Source organism: Neoarius graeffei, chromosome 12, assembly GCF_027579695.1.
Source record: "Neoarius graeffei isolate fNeoGra1 chromosome 12, fNeoGra1.pri, whole genome shotgun sequence".
Taxonomy (NCBI): domain Eukaryota; kingdom Metazoa; phylum Chordata; class Actinopteri; order Siluriformes; family Ariidae; genus Neoarius; species Neoarius graeffei.
This window is the reverse complement of record NC_083580.1, coordinates 50842378-50863542: the sequence shown is the minus strand read 5'-3', so window position 1 is coordinate 50863542 and position 21165 is coordinate 50842378. Positions and strand designations below refer to the sequence as shown.

The 21165-nt window shown below is 42.5% G+C and overlaps 1 protein-coding gene across 5 annotated transcripts in view; it reads left to right on the top strand.

Moving 5' to 3' along the window:
* odf2a (outer dense fiber of sperm tails 2a) overlaps positions 1–21165 on the top strand; it is a 129385-nt gene that overhangs the window by 58312 nt on the left and 49908 nt on the right. For all 5 annotated transcript variants that reach the window (XR_009655754.1, XR_009655752.1, XR_009655755.1 and 2 more), the window contains 4 exons: positions 7551–7661; positions 7776–8039; positions 13074–13174; positions 18498–18660. Coding sequence is in view for 1 of the 5 variants with exons in the window: in XM_060935981.1 (XP_060791964.1) it covers positions 7551–7661; positions 7776–8039; positions 13074–13174; positions 18498–18660 (639 nt within the window). In the remaining 4 variants the exon portion in view is untranslated. The remainder of the gene's footprint in view (positions 1–7550; positions 7662–7775; positions 8040–13073; positions 13175–18497; positions 18661–21165) is intronic.

Genomic DNA, 21165 nt, shown 5'->3' with positions numbered 1-21165 from the left:
GAACTGTTCATGACAACTGCAGTCTTAAAGTTAGCAAGTCAACTGTAGTCCTCAGCCATAAATGCATTACTATAAGTGTCCAGAGCCATCTTCCAAGTGTGACTTTCGACTGTCCATATGTTTAAGTGTTTCAGCCTGTCCGTTTGTGGGTGGTAAACCCTGGTACGAGTTGATTTAATCCGGACAGTTTGCAAAGTGTGCGTGACATGAATGTTGTGCCTTGATCAGTCTGGATCTTTTTCGGAATCCTGACTTGAGAGATCACATGGAAGAGTGCCTCCGCAGCACTGCATCCAAAAGTACCCTGCAGCTATTGAGAACCAACACCTGGGTCATTTCTTCTCCTGTGCAAATGTCCTGCATCAGTTAATATAACCCATCTTTAATAATAGAAAAATATTGGTAGGATAGTGCAACATTAGGTTGGAGGTTTGGAACATCAATTTCTCACACTTGGTCAAAAGCATGTCCCAGAGTCTTGTGCCTGCTCCAATGGGAAATCCCAAAGGGAATTCCCTGCAGAGAGTGGAGATGCAGAGCCCTCCCCACTCTGTGTCCCCATGGTGTGAAGCTGACGCATGGTGTGATGGCCCTGAGACTGCCTCCCCAGATAAGGCTGCAGTGGAATTCCCCTCCAGTTTCACTACAGCAGGACCCGTTCACAAATAGGTGCTTTGCTCATACTTTAAACCCCCAGACAACTTGTCCCCAGGATTTGTGGATGAGTGAGGTGAGGGCTAACTGCTGCCTCCACACTATGCTTTTCACCCCTAAATTGGAAAATGATGGGCAGCAGCAAATGCTTGTGAACATCCTCATGTACACACCTCACCTTCAGCAACTGTGCATTCCCCAATGCCGCATGTTGAATCAGGTTTTAATTACAGCTGGAGTCCACTGAGGCCTCATGTGTACCCCTTGAATACTCACTGCCACTCAGTATGCTCCTACTCGATTGGAGCAAGCCTGAGGTGCATCAAGAATGAGAGTCAGAATCCCAGCCGCCTTAAGGGGATGTTGGTCCCAGACGTGAATGGCTCTCTAGCCACACCTGCAGATCTACCTGAGCTTTGTCCTGGTCTTGATGAGCATGGGTGGTTCCACCTGTGGTGTGAGCGGGAATTAGCATTGGCACAGAGGCAGGATGAGCAGAAACAGGGAGGGTCATAGGTTCAGGACACACCACCGCACAGTGGCACTGGACCCAGGCTGCTGCTCCTGCTGGCAAGTGACTGACAAACTGTTCTAGTACCACTTGGTTTATGATGTCCTCGCTGTCGCACTCTTCTGTCAGCAACCACTGGTAGTAGGTGTCTCGGAGTTATTGGGTGAAAGCATATGGATGGCCGACCCCCTTGAAGGCCAATATGTGAAAGTGCTGATGATGCTCTGGGGTGCAGCTGACCCACTGCAGTATGGCTTGCTTCAGGTCTGGATACTAAAGCAGGTTGGGAGGTTTGAGGTTGGGAGCTATTGAGCTGTGAGCTGGGCTTCTTTTGACAGAAGTGATCTCACCAACTGGCACAGACTCCCTGATGGCAGTTTCTCCTCAAGTCCCAGGTTTTGGCACCAGTGTAACCCTTTTGAGGCTTGTGGGAACTGAAAGACTGGTGAGACAGGCTTGCGACAACACAAAATGCATTTATTCACTGCTTTTCTTTTTTAGCAACCTAAACCCCATTTCCAGACAAGTTAGGATATTTTCTAAAATGTAGTAAAAACAAAAATCTGTGATTTGTTAATTTACTTGAACCTTTTATTTAACTTACAAAAGTACAAAGAAAAGATTTTCGATAGTTTTATTGATCAACTTAATCGTATTTTGTAAATATAAACAAAGTTAGAATTTGATGCCAGCAACACACTCAAAAGTTGGGATAGAGGCAAAATAAGACTGAAAAGTTTATAGGATATTCAAGTAACACCATTTTGGAAGATTCCACAATAAGCAGGTTAATTGGTAACAGGTGAGAGTATCATGACTGGGTATAAAAGGAGCATACACCATAGGCTCAGGCTTTCCAAGCAAGTATGGGTCGTGGCCCACCCCTTTGTGCCAAAATTCGTGAGAGAATCGTTAGTCAACTCAAAAAGAGCATTTCTCAATGCTAGATTGCAGAGTATTTAGGTCTTTCAAATTCTACATTGCATAATATTGTGAAAAGATTCAGGGAATTCGGAGACATCTCACTGCATAAAGGGCAAGGTCAGAAACCATTGTTGAATGTACATGACCTTCAAGCCCTCGGGCAGCACTGCCTGAGAAACCATCATGCTGATGTGACAAATATAACCACATAGCCTCAGGAGTACTTTGGAAAACTGTTTTTGCTTAACACAGTCCACCGCTACATCCAGAAATCCAACCTGAAACTGCATTATGCAAGGAGGAAGCCATTCATCAATTCTATGCAGAAACTCCGCCAGTTGCTCTGGGCTGAAACTCCGATCTCAGATGGGCCAAAAGACAGTGGAAACGTGCTGTGGTCAGAGGAGTCCACATTTCAGCTTGTTCTTGGGAAAAGCAAATGTCAAGTTCTCCATGCCAAAGGTGAACACGATCATCCAGTTTATCAGAGAAAGGTGCAAAAGCCAGCATCTTTGATGGTATGGAGGTACATCAATGCCCACAGCATGGGTGAGTTGCATGTGTGTGAAGGTACCATTGCCGTGGAGGCATGTATTGGGATTTTAGAGAGACATATGTTGCTATCAAGGTAACGTCTCTTCTTGGGAATTCAATGCTACAGTATTTTCAGCAGGACAGTGCCAGGCCTCATTCTGCAAGGGCTATAAAAGCGTGGCTTCATAGACAGAGTGCATGTGCTTGAATGGCCTGCTGCTAGTCCAGATCTGTCTCCTGTTGAGAAGGTATGGGGCATCATGAGGAGAATCAAGCAATGGTGACCATGAACTGTTGAGCAGCTGAAGTCTTAAATCAAGGAAGAATGGACAAAAATTCCAATTGCAAAGCTGCAACAATTGGTATCCTCAGTTCCTGTACAATTTTAAAAGTGTTATTAAAAGGTAAGGTTGATTATAAAACAATGGTAATAATGCCTCTGTTCCAACTTTTTTTTTTTTCCCTTTTTTTTTGGGGGGGGGGGAAGAGTGTGTTGCAGGCATCAAATTCTAACTTTGTTTTATATTTACAAAATGCAATTAAGTTGGTCAGTAAAACTATTGAAAAACATTTCTTTGTACTTTTGTCAGTTAAATAATGGTTGGTGTGAATTAACAAATCACACATTTGTTTTTATTGCATTTTGGAAAATATCCAAATTTTTCTGGACTTGGGGTTTGGAAACAGGGTACACATGTGCAGATGTGCGCGCACACATCCACACAGCACTGGGTTGCTCAGCTTTCTGTCTCTCTGGTTACTGGCTTCTCTGAAAACACAAAAAAACCATTCAAGTAAAATGCCAGTAATCATACCCAGGTGAAACTCATCTCATGTTATCTGCCGGGTCTACATACCCTCTTTGAATGGCACACAGATGTAACCATCAATAGCCTTGAAATCACTGAATGTGATTTCTCCTTCAACAGAAGAAACAGTTTCCTCTGAGTTTCTATGGTACGTTCTTCTCAATAAAAATTTCATACAGTCGTTTCAAAGTTCTAATACTCCTAAAAAGCTGCTGCTGATGCGCCATGAAATTATGGGCCAGATTTACTCAGCAGGAAAAATTAGCGTGAGGCTGCAATCTAAAAATGGCGCAGATGGGAGTGGCCAATTCTGTGGGTGATATACTAATAACGTGCAAATTAATGAACACAGGTCACTTTTAAGAATGACCAACCCAGTCTACCAAGAGCAGCACAAATTGCGCAGGGTCACAAACGGGTACAGAATTACATGCCTTGGAAATCGGTATGTTCTGGTTAACATCTTCCTCTGGCATTCAAAATACAGTAAATTAACACGAACGGAGCAAATTCTCTCCCTTCTATCATGCACTTTCGTTTTTGTGCTTCATTCCTGAGTGCACAGTGTGGGACATTTCCATGCAGTGTGGCTTTCACAACCACATTTACTCTTCAAAATATAATTTATTAGCTAATCTGAGAAAACAAAAATCTCTTCTGTGCACATTGTCTCTGGCTGCACATGACTGACACCTGCACAGTGTCTCTTACGCTCTCATCTCAATGTCAAGTGCAAAATTAGGACCCTTTGTTTAATGCAAAAAAAAAAAATCATGCAATTAACTTTAATTGACTGTCTCAAACTTTAGTAAGTCACATTGCATGATTCAGTTAATTATTATTCTCCCCAAATTTAGTGATCTGAAAGGGAACCCCATATATACAGTTGTGATCAGAAGTTTACAAAGAGTGACATGAATGTCTTCTTGGATATGAATGTCATGGCAATACTTGGGCTTTCAGTAATTTCTTTGAACTGTTCTTTTTCTGTGGCAGAATGTACAGCATACATCTTTAATTAAAAAAAATTTTGAATTTGGTGCACAAGTTTTAATTTTCTTTGGGTTTTCTGAAATCAACACAGGGTCAAAATTATGCATACATGGTCAAAAATATAAACACAGCACACCTAATATTTGAGTAAAGTTTCTCTTCGCAAGATTCACCTTGGCCAAACATTTTTGTTTACCATGAACAAGCTTCTGGCAGAATTCTGGTTGAATATTTCACGACTCTTCATGGTAGAATTAGTAGAGTTCAATTAAATTTGTTTTTTTTTTCTTGGCATGGACTCGACTTATAAGCACGGTCCATATATTTTCAATAGGGTTGAAGTCAGGACTTGGTTTAAGCTTAATGTCAGCCTGCTTTATCATCCACAACCAGCTGTGATGTGTGTTTGGGTTCATTGTCCTGTTGTAAGGCCCAAGTCATGTTCAAGTTTCTGATGGTTTATGCTGAAGAATTCTGAGGTAGTCCTCCTCCTTCATTATTCCATCCACTTTGTGCAATGAACCAGTTCCACTGGCAGCAAAAACGACCCAGAGCATGATGATCCTTCCACCACCACCACCAGTTGGTACGGTGTCCCTCTGTACATGGTGGTCATTGTGGCCAAACAACTCAATCTTTGTCTCATCTGACCATACAGCTATCTTCCAGAAGGCTTTTTCTTTGACCATGTGGTCAGCTTCAAACTTTTTAGTTAAGCTTGAAGGTGTCGATTTTGGAGCAGGGGGTTATTTCTTGGATAGTAGCCTTTTAGTCCATGGTGATCTGAACTGTAAACAGTGATCCATCAGTTTCCAGTTCATGGCAGGGCTATGCCATGGTGGTTCCCAGGTTGTTCCTGACCATCCAAACCAATTTCCTTTCAGCTGAGGGTGATGGTTTGGGTTTTCTTGAAGCAAAGTGGCTTGGCAAAGTGACTGCACCTCACAATAACTTGCATACAATTGTTTGAACTGATCTTGGAATTTGCAGTTGTTTAGAAATGGCTCCAAGAGACATTCCGGAGTCATGTATATCTGTGATACTCTTTCTCAGATCTGCACTGAGCTCCTTGGACTTTTCCATTTTACTGTGTGTTGGTCAATCCAATGAGTGCTGTAAACAAACCCTTTTTATGAAGGCACAGAGAAGCTACCAGCTATAGTCAATTATGATCACTAACAAGAAGTTAACGCTACGTTCACACTGCAGGCTGAATTGACTCAAATCCGATCTTTTCGCCCATATGTGACCTGTATCCGATCTTTTATTGACAATATGAACGACACAGATCCGATTTTTTCAAATCCGACCCAGGCCGTTTGGATATGTGGTCCTAATTCCGATTCCTATCCGCTCTTTTCATATGCGACTTCAGTCTGAACCGCCAGGTCGCATTCATCCGACTTACACGTCATCAACAAGCCACAAACGTCACTATTCTGCGCTGAAGTAGGCGGCGGGTCTCTCAAAAAAAGTTACAACAACATGGCGCATGACATCAATGCGAGGGACGCTTCGGGCTGTGAAGGTTCTGAATCGTCTCAATGGAAGGACACAGAGGTTAGGGAGCTGATTTCCATTTGGGGGGATACAGCTATTCAAGCTAGATTGGATGGGTCATACCGCAACCGGGCGGTTTTACTTCCGTAAACACTGGCCATGCTGACTGCGTGTGACGTCGTCGTATCCTGCAGTGCGCATGCAGAACACTTTTAGGTCGCTTTTCGTTCATACTGAGGATCACATACAAGTCGCATATATTTGTTAATGTGAACGACCTCACAAAAAAATCGGATTTCACAAAAAAATCGGAATTGAGCATTAAGCCTTGCAGTGTGAACGTAGCGTAAGAGACCTCAGTCTTGGCAAGACAAGAGACATTTTGGAAGTTTCAGCACCTCCTGAATTAATAATCTAAGTGAGTGTATGTAAATTTTTGACCCTGTATGCATAATTTTGACCCCGTGTTGATTTCAGAAAACCCAAAGAAAATTAAAACTTGTGCACCAAATTCTAGTGTTTTTTTTAATTAAAGATGTATGCTGTACAATCATTCTACCACAGAAAAAGAACAGTTCAAAGAAATTACTGAAAGCCCAAATATTGCCATAACATTCTTATCCAAGATGACCTTCATGTCACTGTATGTAAACTTCTGACCACGAGAGAGAGAGAGAGTGTGTGTGTGTGTGTGTGTGTGTGTGTGTGTGTGTAAAAATATATGCATGCTTGCATGCAATGGGGTCAGCAGCAAAAACCATTGTCTCCACTCCTTTCCATCACTAATTTTGCACTGCTTGTCTTTAGTAAATCCCGACAGTAGTTTTTTTTTCTGTTTGTTTTTTGTTTTTTTTTTAAACCCCAACATGCCACAAACCGTTAGTAAATCTGGCACTATTTCTTTATTTGTAAAACCAACATTAAAATATAGCTTCACCAAATCCTTAACATCCCTCATTGTAACACATGAACGTTGCTCTGGTATGTACCATCTTGTTTTAGCATAAATACACAGGCGATTTATAGAAAATCGCAGACACTGATTGGTCAAGAAATTCGGACTATTTCTCGATAATTACCTCGAGCGATTCAGCAAAATGGCTGCTAATTGCTTTGTCACCGTAAGTGAGGAAGAATTACAAATTATGAAAATGCTACTAAGTTTGCTCTAAAAGTAGTCAAAGGTAAGGTGGAATTGTGATTTATTTTGTCTATTTCAGAACAAAGTATTTGCTGCGAGTTGACATAGATAAGTGACACAAGTCTGCACGCATTACATTTGCATGCCACTTTTGAAGTTTGGAATTATTATTTTTTTAAATCGCTGATGTATTTATACTAAAACAACTACCTGCCTCAGGCTCTGTGAATATCTGTGAATAATAACCTCAACTTGGTTATTATTCACTGATCTTCGCTTTGCCATCAGCGAACAATTGTTAAATAATATAACTTTTTTTCCCTCAGGATATTAGTTTTGTTTTCAAACTTTTGAGTTTTTATTCACAAAATCTTGTATTCTTATTTTTTAAGCAGTGGGCCTAAAATGCTGTCGTATTATGAGTTTAGGTGTATTATCAATTTATGATTTTCAGCATATTTACATTATTGTGGTGCTTGTGCAGGCGACTTTGTCTGCACTGGAGGAGAAACTGTCTCTGTCCCGGTCTGAGGTGGAGCAGGTCAAAGCCTCAATGAAGCAGTATGAAAGCTTAGTGGACAGCTACAAGTTTCAGGTCTGTTCATCACATTACTGCATATTCACACACACAGTGGGATTGGTGTTTAATCATAGAACTCCACACTAAGGTCCTAGGTAATTCACATCGTGTTTGTGTGCGTGTGTCCAGCTGCAGAAGACGCGTGCTGAGGCGGATGAATACAGTGTGCATGCGCAGCAGGCAGAGCGAGAGGCACGGGCTCTGAGGGAGGAGCTGGATCAGGAGTTGGATCATGCCCGGAAGCAGCTGATGGGCCGTCTGAGCGAGCTGGAGCCATTACCCGATGCTTTGCGTCGCACTGAGCTCCAACTGCACGGGGCACAAGAGAAAGAACGTGCACAAGAGAAGAGGAATGCTGAGCTCTCAATGAGTCTTGCTGAGCTACGTGTTAAGGTGTGTGTGAGAGAGAGAGGAGTAAGAAGATTAAACATTTAAAGCCACAGGGAACCTAAACCCACTTCATAAAACCTATCATAACTTTTTACAGTAGAAGTGCTGGCTGGAGAGTTTCTGTGCTGATGTGAAAAAGCAGCTCACGTGACGCGTGCACACACTGACTACGTTTACATGCACGTCCAAATCGAGCTGCTGTTGGTAATCGAGCAAAGGGTCCCAGCAGGGGTGCCAGAGAAATCCAATCCTACATGCACAAGTGAAATCGGGCTATTGTGCAAGGTGCATTGTGCACCCGAGCCACACGTGGCGCTACACGCCCCATCATGTTGGTACACTTCCGGTTGTCGTCATGAAGAAGAGCTAGTGTTGCCAGATACTGCTGACGTTTTCCAGCCCAAAACATGTTCAAATCCGCTAAAATGCACTTAAAACCCCCAATCTGGCAACACTAGCAGTTCCGTGTTCAAGCTGTTAGGCTTGCTCTAACAGACTATGGCTACAAACTGTCCGGCGCAGACCACTGTTTTGTAAGACAACTTATTTTGCACAATAATATTTTTCTAAAGTCCATTTTTTGCTTACAAAAAAATATTTTTTTTTTTGCTTACAATTTAACTTATGTCTTAATAAACACACAAAAAGTTCAATTGTTTTGTTTTTATTGACATTCTTCAGATGTTGGACATTATACCGTAAAATACCAAATAATAGCCCGGGCGATTATTTGTCTCAATCACGTAAGAGACCCGGCGCGTATTAGAGACTAGGCGGCTATTTGGAACAGGCGATTAATTCCTTCTTCACAAACACCTTCCCCAAAATCTACCTCAAAACGGGGAAAAAAATCATTCTCAGATAGGCCTACTTTTAACCAGTATAACTTACAGTTTGTTTAGAGTTAGATTACAGATAGCACGGTGCCGACTTCGGGGAATTTTGAAGACGCAGAATGCATCTTCGCATGGCACAGTCGGGGTGGATAAAGGATAAATCACACACCTTTTCCTGTTAATGACTAGTTAAGCGCATGCTTTACAAAATAATCAAGAAACCACACCATTGTCTGTGCGCAGCACTGTGATTTAATTACTCTGCAAAGTTATGGTCACTTGCTATCACCCTCACCCATGCAGCCTCCACCCTTTGCGCTTCGCGATGTCTGTCAATCTGAAATTGCATGGAGGGCGCGACGTTGAAGCAACATAATTAGGGTGCGAAGTGTCAAACCAAAGGGTTTTTTCTTATGCTGAAAAATAAGTGACCTGCAGTGGCTACATACTGTCATCTTGCATCACGTTTCTCTCCAAGACGTCTCCCTATTTGGCGGATATGAGCCTATTCCCCGAGTGAGTTGGTACGGTGGCTCGACCCCGTAGAAAACTTAAAGTTCGGATGAAAGTTAGTTGAATAGGTTACTGACTTGTTGGCCTACATGTTGCCTGCCTGACGCGTGCTTCTGCCCAACTTGCACGACAGATTACTTGTTGAAAAGGCCCCTTGGATTAGATTGGCCGCGAGCAGACTGAAATGCATGTTAGAACGCTCTCACCTTTTTTGTAAAGCGTCTTCCAGATCCGAATGGGTAAGGGCAAGTGAAATGGTATAAGGTCTTTAATAAAACTCAGTGTGTGCTTTGACGCATGCATTCGGCAATTTAGGTCGTTTAACAGAAGCAGCAGTCCAACCTTGGAAACCCGCAGTCCTCAATGTCACCACACACGCTGGCTTTCGTTGGGTATACCCAAAGGGGTGGCTAAGACATCTGTCAAAAGTTACGGAGTTGCATTCCTCAAGAAATATTACGGTAGACCAAGATTATAACATTGAAATGGCATGTTTATTATCACGTAACAAAATGTTGTAAACAGTATTATAGAAATAATTTCATTCATTCATTCATTCATTCATATTGTTTCGGTAGAAAACTATGCAATGCAAAATCGTTTAAACACCAGAAAACCAGAAAAGTGCTGGGCCTCAAGATTCTAGATAGAACGTTCGGACGCTTTTTTTTTTTTTAGACCCCGGCGAGTATTCGGAACCGGCCTTTATTTGTCACAACACACGCGTACACCCGGCCGTTAAAGGGAACTCGGCGGTTAATTGGAACTCGGCTATTATTTGGTATTTTACGGTGTGTATATATATATATATATATATATATATATATATATATATATATATATATATACACACACACACATACAATGACTTGTTTATGTACACAATTCACAGCTATGCAACAGCTGTACAGATGTATTTGGTGATACAGTAAGTGAGCTAAATTTTAACAGTGCAAATAATGCCACAAAAAGAAAAGATTCATGCCGTTGTCATGATTCGTTGTCATGCCGACCGAGGCTGTTGTGTTTCCCGCTTGTGGTCTCGTCACTCGTCACTTCCGGAAGTAGCTCGACAACTAGCTCGATAGGGTATACATGCACAAAGTAGCTCGGCAGAAATCGCATAATCTAGGTCATGTAGCTCGATTCCGAGAAATCAAGTTCGGTTCAATTTCAGCCGAATTAAGGTGTATACATGGCATTTTGAACTTCGATTTCAGTCGAGCAACGGCAGAAATTCGATTCTCTCTATGTGCATGTAAACGTAGTGACTGTAACCATAACGACACTCTTTCCAGTCCCAGTATCGGCTAACCCTGTGATCACACTAGTAAATGACAAAGCAATAGGCAAGTGTTCATTTTCTATGTGTGTACACACAACAGATTGTCGTGATGTTAAGAGACAGCACAACATATGAATTTTTTTCATTTCTATGCAAATTAGGGATGACACAATAAAGTGACAAATCTAAATGACTGACTGGAATGATTCCTTGGACCAATCCTGTTGCATGTGTGGATATATATATATATATTTTTTTTCAGTTCTCCAGTCATAACTTTAAGTTTTATCCGCAGTTAGTTCCTATTTACTGTTTGATGCACAAAAATGGAACAGAAAAACTTATAACCATGGTTTCTTCTCATCTTTTCATAAACGATCTCCTCATTAAATGTGTCTTGAGACATTATGAAGAAAAATGAAGCTTGAAAGAAAGTAGCGGAGATTGTTGGTGTCTCTGCTCATCGGCCAATGAAGCTAGTACAAAGCCTAGGACATAACGTGAAAATCAAACAGCCAGTTTTTAACCTGATTAATGCCTTATTTGTGTTTAACTGGTTCACTTTAGAAGATACAACCATTTATCATAAGAATTAAAGAAACACTGGACAGTACACGCCCATAAGCGATGATAATACAGTGGGGCAAAAAAGTATTTAGTCAGTCACCAATTGTGCAAGTTCTCCCACTTAAAAAGATAAGAGGCCTGTAATTTTCATCATAGGTATACCTCAACTATGAGAGACATGGTGGAAAATAAGTATTTGGTCAATAACAAAAGTTCATCTCAATACTTTGTTATATACCCTTTGTTGGCAATGACAGAGGTCAAACGTTTTCTGTAAGTCTTCACAAGGTTTTCATACACTGTTGCTGGTATTTTGGCCCATTCCTCCATGCAGATCTCCTCTAGAGCAGTGATGTTTTGGGGCTGTCGCTGGGCAACACGGACTTTCAACTCCCTCCAAAGATTTTCTATGGGGTTGAGATCTGGAGACTGGCTAGGCCACTCCAGGACCTTGAAATGCTTCTTACGAAGCCACTCCTTCGTTGCCCGGGCGGTGTGTTTGGGATCATTGTCATGCTGAAAGACCCAACCACGTTTCATCTTCAATGCCCTTGCTGTTGGAAGGAGGTTTTCACTCAAAATCTCACAATACATGGCCCCGTTCATTCTTTCCTTTACACGAATCAGTCGTCCTGGTCCCTTTGCAGAAAAACAGCCCCAAAGCATGATGTTTCCACCCCCATGCTTCACAGTAGGTATGGTGTGCTTTGGATGCAACTCAGCATTCTTTCTCCTCCAAACACGACAAGTTGAGTTTTTACCAAAAAGTTCTATTTTGGTTTCATCTGACCATATGACATTCTCCCAATCCTCTTCTGGATCATCCAAATGCTCTCTAGCAAACTTCAGACGGGCCTGGGCATGTACTGGCTTAAGCAGGGGGACACGTCTGGCACTGCAGGATTTGAGTCCCTGGTGGCGTAGTGTGTTACTGATGGTAGCCTTTGTCACTTTGGTCCCAGCTCTCTGCAGGTCATTCACTAGGTTCCCCCCCCCATGTGGTTCTGGGATTTTTGCTCACCGTTCTTGTGATCATTTTGACCCCACGGGGTGAGATCTTGCGTGGAGCCCCAGATCGAGGGAGATTATCAGTGGTCTTGTATGTCTTCCATTTTCTAATAATTGCTCCCACAGTTGATTTCTTCACACCAAGCTGCTTACCTATTGCAGATTCAGTCTTCCCAGCCTGGTGCAGGTCTACAATTTTGTTTCTGGTGTCCTTTGACAGCTCTTTGGTCTTGGCCATAGTGGAGTTTGGAGTGTGACTGTTTGAGGTTGTGGACAGGTGTCTTTTATACTGATAACGAGTTCAAACAGGTGCCATTAATACAGGTAACGAGTGGAGGACAGAGGAGCCTCTTAAAGAAGAAGTTACAGGTCTGTGAGAGCCAGAAATCTTGCTTGTTTGTAGGTGACCAAATACTTATTTTACCAAGGAATTTACCAATTAATTCATTAAAAATCCTACAATGTGATTTCCTGGATTCTTTCCCCCCATTCTGTCTCTCATAGTTGAAGTGTACCTATGATGAAAATTACAGGCCTCTCTCATCTTTTTAAGTGGGAGAACTTGCACAATTGGTGGCTGACTAAATACTTTTTTGCCCCACTGTATGTAGATAGTCACTACAAGCTCACAAGAGTCAAATTTCAAATGACATGAATCACTGACTAACATTCCTTATCACTAATAAGGATGAAATAAAGATTTAACTTTGGAGATGAGGGTGCTCCCCCCATTCACACAAGAAAAGTGTTGTGTTCCTGAGAGCTATAGGATCAGTGCATGTGTAAATGAACGTAACCGTTAATTGATGTGTTGACGTATTTGAGCAGATGGAACAGCAGGGTGTTCAGATGGAGAAGGTGCAGCAGAGGAACACGGTGCTAATGGAGGAGAACAGCCAGCTCAAACACAAATTGGAGTCCCTGGACAGGTCAGTCACTATGGCAACCAGCACTTAACCTCCTAAGGCCCAAGCTGTTTTTTTTTTACATGCATTTTTTATTTCTCTTTGCTATTTGGTCTTATTAGAACCTGATTAGAATAAAAACTAAGCATCATCTTTTGATAAGATGTACTTTTAGAGAAAAAGTATGTCCACATATGTGGATTCTTGTTCCGAATTTCCATAAAGTGCTGTCCACGCATGTGACCGCTAAGCCCTAGGAGGTTAAAAGCATGCAATATCTTGTGGTGTGTGTATAAATGACACCGAGCCTCATTTCTTAAGCTGGATACAAAGGAAATTATTTGTAAGTTATTCCCAGGAACATTTATATCAGAGTTGCAGTGCTCAGCGTAAATGAGTACACCCCCTTTGAAAAGTAGCATTTTAAACAATATCTCAGTGAACACAAACAATTTCCAAAATGTTGACAAGACAAAGTTGAATATAACATCAGTTTAACTTGTAACGTGAAAGTAAGGTTAATAATATAACTTAGATTACACATTTTTCAGTTTTACTCAAATTAAGGTGGTGCAAAAATGAGTACACCCCACAACAAAAACTACTACATCTAGTACTTTGTATGGCCTCCATGATTTTTAATGACAGCACCAAGTCTTCTAGGCATGGAATGAACAAGTTGGTGACATTTTGCAACATCAATCTTTTTCCATTCTTCAACAATGACCTCTTTTAGTGACTGGATGCTGGATGGAGAGTGATGCTCAACTTGTCTCTTCAGAATTCCCCATAGGTGTTCGATTGGGTTCAGATCAGGAGACATACTTGGCCACTGAATCACTTTCACCCTGTTCTTCTTCAGAAATCCAACAGCAGCCTTAGATGTGTGTTTTGTCATGTTGGAAAAGTGCACGACGACCAAGGGCACGGAGTGATGGTAGCATCTTCTCTTTCAGTATAGAGCAATACATCTGTGAATTCATGATGCCATCAATGAAATGCAGCTCCCCGACACCAGCAGCACTCATGCAGCCCCACATAAGGACACTGCCACCACCATGTTTCACTGTAGGCACCATGCAGTTTTCTTTGTATTCCTCACCTTTGTGACGCCATACAGTTTTGAAGCCATCAGTTCCAAAAACATTTATCTTGGTCTCATCACTCCAGAGTATAGAGTCCCAGTAGTCTTCATCTTTGTCAGCATGGGCCCTGGCAAACTCTAGACGGGCTTTTTTGTGCCTGGGTTTTAGGAGAGGCTTCTTTCGTGGATGGCATCCATGCATGCCATTCCTCTGCAGTGTACGCTGTATTCTCATCTCATCATCTCTAGCCGCTTTATCCTTCTACAGGGTCGCAGGCAAGCTGGAGCCTATCCCAGCTGACTACGGGCGAAAGGCGGGGTACACCCTGGACAAGTCTCCAGGTCATCACAGGGCTGACACATAGACACAGACAACCATTCACACTCACATTCACACCTACGGTCAATTTAGAGTCACCAGTTAACCTAACCTGCATGTCTTTGGACTGTGGGGGAAACCGGAGCACCCGGAGGAAACCCACGCGGACATGGGGAGAACATGCAAACTCCACACAGAAAGGCCCTCACCGGCCACGGGGCTCGAACCCAGACCTTCTTGCTGTGAGGTGACAGCGCTAACCTCTACACCACCGTGCCGCCCCACGCTGTATTGTGTCACGGGAAATAGTCACCCCAGTTTGGCTTTCTACTTCTTTAGATAACTGCAGTGAACTTGCATGCCGATTTTCTTCAACCCTTCTCATCAGAAGACGCTCCTGTCGAGGTGTTAACTTCCGTGGACGACCTGGACGTCTCTGTGAGATGGTTGCAGTTCCATCTTTCTTAAATTTTTGTACCACTTTTGCTACAGTATTCTGACTGTAAAGCTTTGCTGATCTTCTTGTAGCCTTCACCTTTGTGGTGTAAAGAAATTATTTTCTTTGGGGAATTCTGAAGAGACAAGATGAGCATCACTCTCCATCCAGCATCCAGTCACTAAAAGAGGTCATTGTTGAAGAATGGAAAAAGATTGATGTTGCAAAATGTCGCCAACTTGTTCATTCCATGCCTAGAAGACTTGGTGCTGTCATTAAAAATCATGGAGGCCAGACAAAGTACTAGATGTAGTAGTTTTTGTTGTGGGGTGTACTCATTTTTGCACCACCCTGATTTGAGTAAAACTGAAAAAATGGGTAATCTAAGTTATATTATTAACCTTACTTGCACGTTATAAGTTAAACAGATGTTATATTAAACTTTGTCTTGTCAACATTTTGGAAATTGTTTGTGTTCATTGAGATATTGTGTAAAATGTTACTTTTCAAAGGGGGTGGACTCATTTACGCTGAGCACTATGTTTTTGATGAAAATCCAGTTAGTTCAGTTAGATACATATGCAAATTTGATACACGTTTTGCGAAACTCCTTTGTTTCACATTTAATAACTTGTAAGAACGTGATCCGAAACAAGACAGTGAAATAATAAATGAATACCAAGAAGACTAAACATTCTGTTCGGACAAAAGAAATATATCCCCATAAAAAGGAGGAAGAGTGTCGATCTATGTTATAGTGGCTGAGCTGCGTTAAGGGGCATACACAAAGGAAGCAGTTTGCTCGTCGCCCATCAATTTGTTGCTCAGTCCACATATAAAGCGGTTCATTCGTCACACAGATGTTCCAGACTCTGGGTGCCTAGGTATCCCTCTTGTGTATTTGCAAGCCACAAATATTTTCTAACGAAACAAGCAGTAGCTAGCTAGTTCCGGTTTAGTGACTCGACAACAAAACCTCGAGTCTGAGTCCCCAGTGTTCAAGTCCAAATCATTAAAGAAAATTTCGAGTTTTGATCCGAGTCGAGTCCAAGACTCCAACCGCACCATTTGATGGTGGCTGTTTTCGCACCATTAACACTAATTTGTTCCTGAACATGATGTGAACAGGTGAATGTGCTTCTCTTTGTCAGGGAGTGCGAAGTATTCTGTCAGAGATGGTTGGGAGACGGATGTAAGTACAGAAGGTGTGTTTATTAATACAAATGAAGACAGGTAAACAATCCAGAACAGCAGGCAAAATCGTGAAACAGGCAATAGGTTGAGCGAGACACAAACAGGCTATTGTAGACTCGGCAGAATCAAAGACAAGAAATAGGAAATCAGGGATCAGGAAACCAAACAAGGAAATAAGGCTCGGTAATGTATCAGCAACACAGCTCAATATATCAAGTAAGTGCGTTTTCAGTTTTAATATAGGCGCACTGATTGCGCCTTAATCCTGAGCAGGTGCGAGTTGTTTACGGCGCGCGCACACGAGAGTCCGCTTGGTGCACGCGCTGTCTGGAGCACGCCCGAGAGTCTATCTGATGCACGCGTCAAGGTGCACAAGTGTGACACACTTACACTAAATTAGTACAAAATTAATGTAGATATAAATATATCATGCCAAATTATTATTTACAAAAACAGAAAAGAAAAAATCTAAGTCCTCGTCTCCAATTTACGAGTCCAAGTCATCAGTGCTCAAGTCCAAGTCGAGTCACGAGTCCTTAAAATTAGGGCTGGACTCAAGTACTACAAGCCTGGCTAGTTCGCTTCAAGAGCCATTAATATATTGCTAGTGAATGCATATGGACAAAACCACGCTCCAACAATGACAATTCACCCGCTTTTAATTTTTTATTTCACAGATAGCGCAGTTTATAGGTCAAAGCCATACCTTTTTTTTTTTTTTCTTTCTGTAACATTTTAAAGTGCCATTCCACTATTGGATGTATTCTTTGGCATAAAATACAATATATTTTATGACAACATGACTAGACAGGGGCGGCACGGTGGTGTAGTGGTTAGCGCTGTCGCCTCACAGCAAGAAGGTCCTGGGTTCGAGCCCCGGGGCCGGCGAGGGCCTTTCTGTGTGGAGTTTGCATGTTCTCCCCGTGTCCGCGTGGGTTTCCTCCGGGTGCTCCGGTTTCCCCCACAGTCCAAAGACATGCAGGTTAGGTTAACTGGTGACTCTAAATTGACCGTAGGTGTGAATGGTTGTCTATGTGTCAGCCCTGTGATGACCTGGCGACTTGTCCAGGGTGTACCCCGCCTTTCGCCCGTAGTCAGCTGGGATAGGCTCCAGCTTGCCTGCGACCCTGTAGAAGGATAAAGCGGCTAGAGATAATGAGATGAGATGACTAGACAGAGAAATCCTTTAGCTTCAAAATGATATATCAAACATAATTTTTTGACAACGACAAGTATATTAATTTTGCGACCAAAGTGACATACCCTTTTAATTTCCGTGCGGTAGTGAAACATGATGTCATCGGCGGGTTCCCCTTCTTGTGTACCACGTCACGTGTGACGTGGCACAGATTATCAGCAATGGCGGATAGAACGTGATTTCCACTTGTCGATTGCTGTGCCGATATTCACCATCGACCGTCTCCTTTGGGCATCACTTGCTATTTTCCTTCGCTTCTTTTCTGAAGCTGACAATCGTGTTCTATCCGCCATTGCTGATAATCTGTGCCACGTCACACGTGACGTGGTACACAAGAAGGGGAACCTGCCGATGACATCACGTTTCACTACCGCGCGGAAATTAAAAGGGTAGGTGACTTTGGTCGCAAAATTAATATACTTGTCGTTGTCAAAAAATTATGTTTGATATATCATTTTGAAGCTAAAAGATTTCTCTGTCTAGTCATGTTGTCATAAAATATATTGTATTTTATGCCAAAAAAATACATCCAATGGTGGAATGGCACTTTAAGGCATATTTTTAGGCTGTCTAAATATTTCACCAAAATAACAAATCGGAAGTCTTGGTGTGATCAATAATCATATTCGAGATTATATTGGCCTTAGACAACTTGAGTGCAGTTGTATAATTCAGGGTTATTGAAGACAACTGCTCTTCCGTTTTGACGTAGGAACCAAAGTTGTGGGCGTTATCTCGTTATGGTAAACATTTTGGAGTGCACAGCGTTGGCTTCGTCTGTCAGTCAGCTGGTTCGTTTTGCTCTTATTGGTAGTCACTTCAATCACATTGTCTCAAAGTTGAGAGCAGTTTATCTCTGTACCTGCTGACTTCATGTCACCAGCCGTTATTTCGCACGCCATTGCTGCAAATCATCAAGTTTCATTGATGTTACATGGTTGCTTGTCGCTACGTCGCCGCAAATCGCTTCCTGTGTGTATGCCCAGTGTTATTTTGAGTGTTGGCAAAATGTTTGGAAATACGGATGGGGAATTTTTAGTTCAGTTTGGCCTATAAATCCATTTACATGCCAGCAATAAACATAAACGTTTTTGACCCTATTGTTGATGTAAACAGAAAGTTGGAGGAAGCCAACGCTCGGAACGGAGATCTTCTGCAAATGATAGCAAAGCGAGAGGAGACGATCCTTAACAACCAAGTGCGTTTGGAGGAGAAGTCTCGCGAGTGGAACACTCTGAACCGGCAGCTAGAAGAGGCACGAGAGGATGCCAGGCGACAGGTCTGTACATTTACAACACACAAGACTTCATAAAACTTGTCACTGCATACGGCAGAACAGCAGTCTCTCGAGACCAATTTATACTCCTGTGTCGAATGCACCTCTCCAGAAACGTAACTACACGTCGTGGCGCCACAGACCGCATGAACTGTGATTGGTTCTCTTGACAGAAGCGCATTTCCTCCTCCGCGTTTCTGGCTGCTCCTTCTTCTCCACCAAACATAGACGAGAGTGTTTTTACTGGGAAATACGCCACTTGTGTTTTTCATAAGAACTACAACCGTGACACATTTTTTCAATATCCTCAGTCGTGAGGAAATCGATGAATTGTTTTGATAAATTTGGGTACTTTTTGTTTGTGAATGTGTCTAGATAATAAAAAGAAAATCGCATGTTGGCTTGAAGATGTGAAGTTTATCTGGAAAAACTCGTATTTTTTTTAGACAAAATACATCGTGGATCTGAGCGACCAATTTAAATAATATTGGCTGGCTTCTTTTCATGGTCTATCAGATATATTCCATTCAGCTAGCATGATACTGAACAAGTCAAAGACGAGTTCAGTATCATGCTAGCTGAATGAAATATATCTGATAGACCATGAAAAAAGCCAGTCAATATTATTATTATCTCATCTCATCTCATTATCTGTAGCCGCTGTATCCTGTTCTACAGGGTCGCAGGCAAGCTGGAGCCTATCCCAGCTGACTATGGGCGAAAGGCGGGGTACACCCTGGACAAGTTGCCAGGTCATCACAGGGCTGACACATAGACACAGACAACCATTCACACTCACATTCACACCTACGCTCAATTTAGAGTCACCAGTTAACCTAACCTGCATGTCTTTGGACTGTGGGGGAAACCGGAGCACCCGGAGGAAACCCACGCGGACACGGGGAGAACATGCAAACTCCACACAGAAAGGCCCTCGCCGGCCACGGGGCTCGAACCCGGGCCTTCTTGCTGTGAGGCGACAGCGCTAACCACTACACCACCGTGCCGCCCTATTATTATTATTATTATTATTATTATTATAATACACTCTTCATATCAGCATTCTCGAAGGCCAACGCAAGCTTACCTGCAACTCAGTGCTGTTAGCGCGGCAGTCCAGTTACCTTCTAACCGGTGTAGCATTCAGCAGTAGCATTAGCGAAGGCCAACACAAGCTTACCTGCAACTCGGTGCTGTTCGCGCAGCAGTCCAGTTGCCTTCTAGCCAGTGTAGTGTTCACGAAGGCCAACGCTAGCGCAGTCAAGCCAAATATTTATTTAATTATTTATTTATTTTTCCCCCTGTGTAATTATTTACTTAGTTACTTTTAAAGTCAACAGCTACAAGCAATGGAGCGACCTGGCAGCCAAAATTCTCTCAAAACCTTCCGCTTTTAATGAAGCAAACCTCACGGCCATGTTTGTTTTACAAATTGTCACAGTCGCTCACTAGCACGTGGCGTAGTGGTTAGCACTGTCGCCTCTGAGCAAGAAGGGTCTGGGTTCGAGCCCAGAGGCTGACAGGGGCCTTTCTGTGTGGAGTTTGCATGTTCTCCCCATGTCTGCGTAGGTTTCCTCCAGTTTCCCCCACAGTCCAAAAACATGCGGTTAGGTTAACATGGGTCGGCCTTAGGCTGAGGTGCCCTTGAGCAAGGCCCCTCCCCCCCAACTGTTCCCTGGGCACTGTTAGCATGGCTGCCCACTGCTCTGGGTATGTGTGTATGTGCTCATTGCTCACGTGTGTGTTCACTGCCTCAAATGGGTTAAATGCAGAGAGGAATTTCACAAGTGTACGTGTGATTGAATAAAGTTCTTAAGTTTTACGTCTCCAGCGTGTGACGTCGTGTTGTCTTGACAACGTGCAATATTGCACTCTCATTCTCCATTGGGGAGAGTGGCGTAATACACAGAGGATAAGTGATATGATGAATATTGCATGCTATCAATAAACCCACTAGAAGGGAATAGAATACATGTTTTTATTCCATGGAAAAGTATCCTGTGTGTATAATAAATGTTATTTACCAGCTGGCATCGTGAAATACCGTGACCGAGGTCTTGAAAGTACTGAGTGAGGCCCTCTGGGCCGAGGTCAGTATTCAAGGCCGAGGTCACGGTATTTCACCATACAGACCGACCTTAAGCTGGTAAATAATATATTAATTTTTTTTCGTAACCAAATTCTAACAGAAAACAAGAGCGCCCGAAAGGGAAAACCAAGGCAAGGCGAGCCACCATTTTTGAATCCTCATTCATGGCTGTAATGCAAATGGCTTCCTCCTCGGTATACAAGTGCACTTCCATGGCAGGAAAACAACTACATTTTGTTGCCTATGTAGTCCCCTATTTATACAAAATTGAGTCATTCAGGATTCAGCCATGTTTTTGCTCGGCGTTAGCAAGTTAGAGGTTTTTAGCTTTCTCCTGAAATGTTTTATTTCTTCTTCCTCAGGGTAGTAAAACTTGCTTTCGCTGTGAACACTGTCGTTATCGCTATCCATGCTCTAAA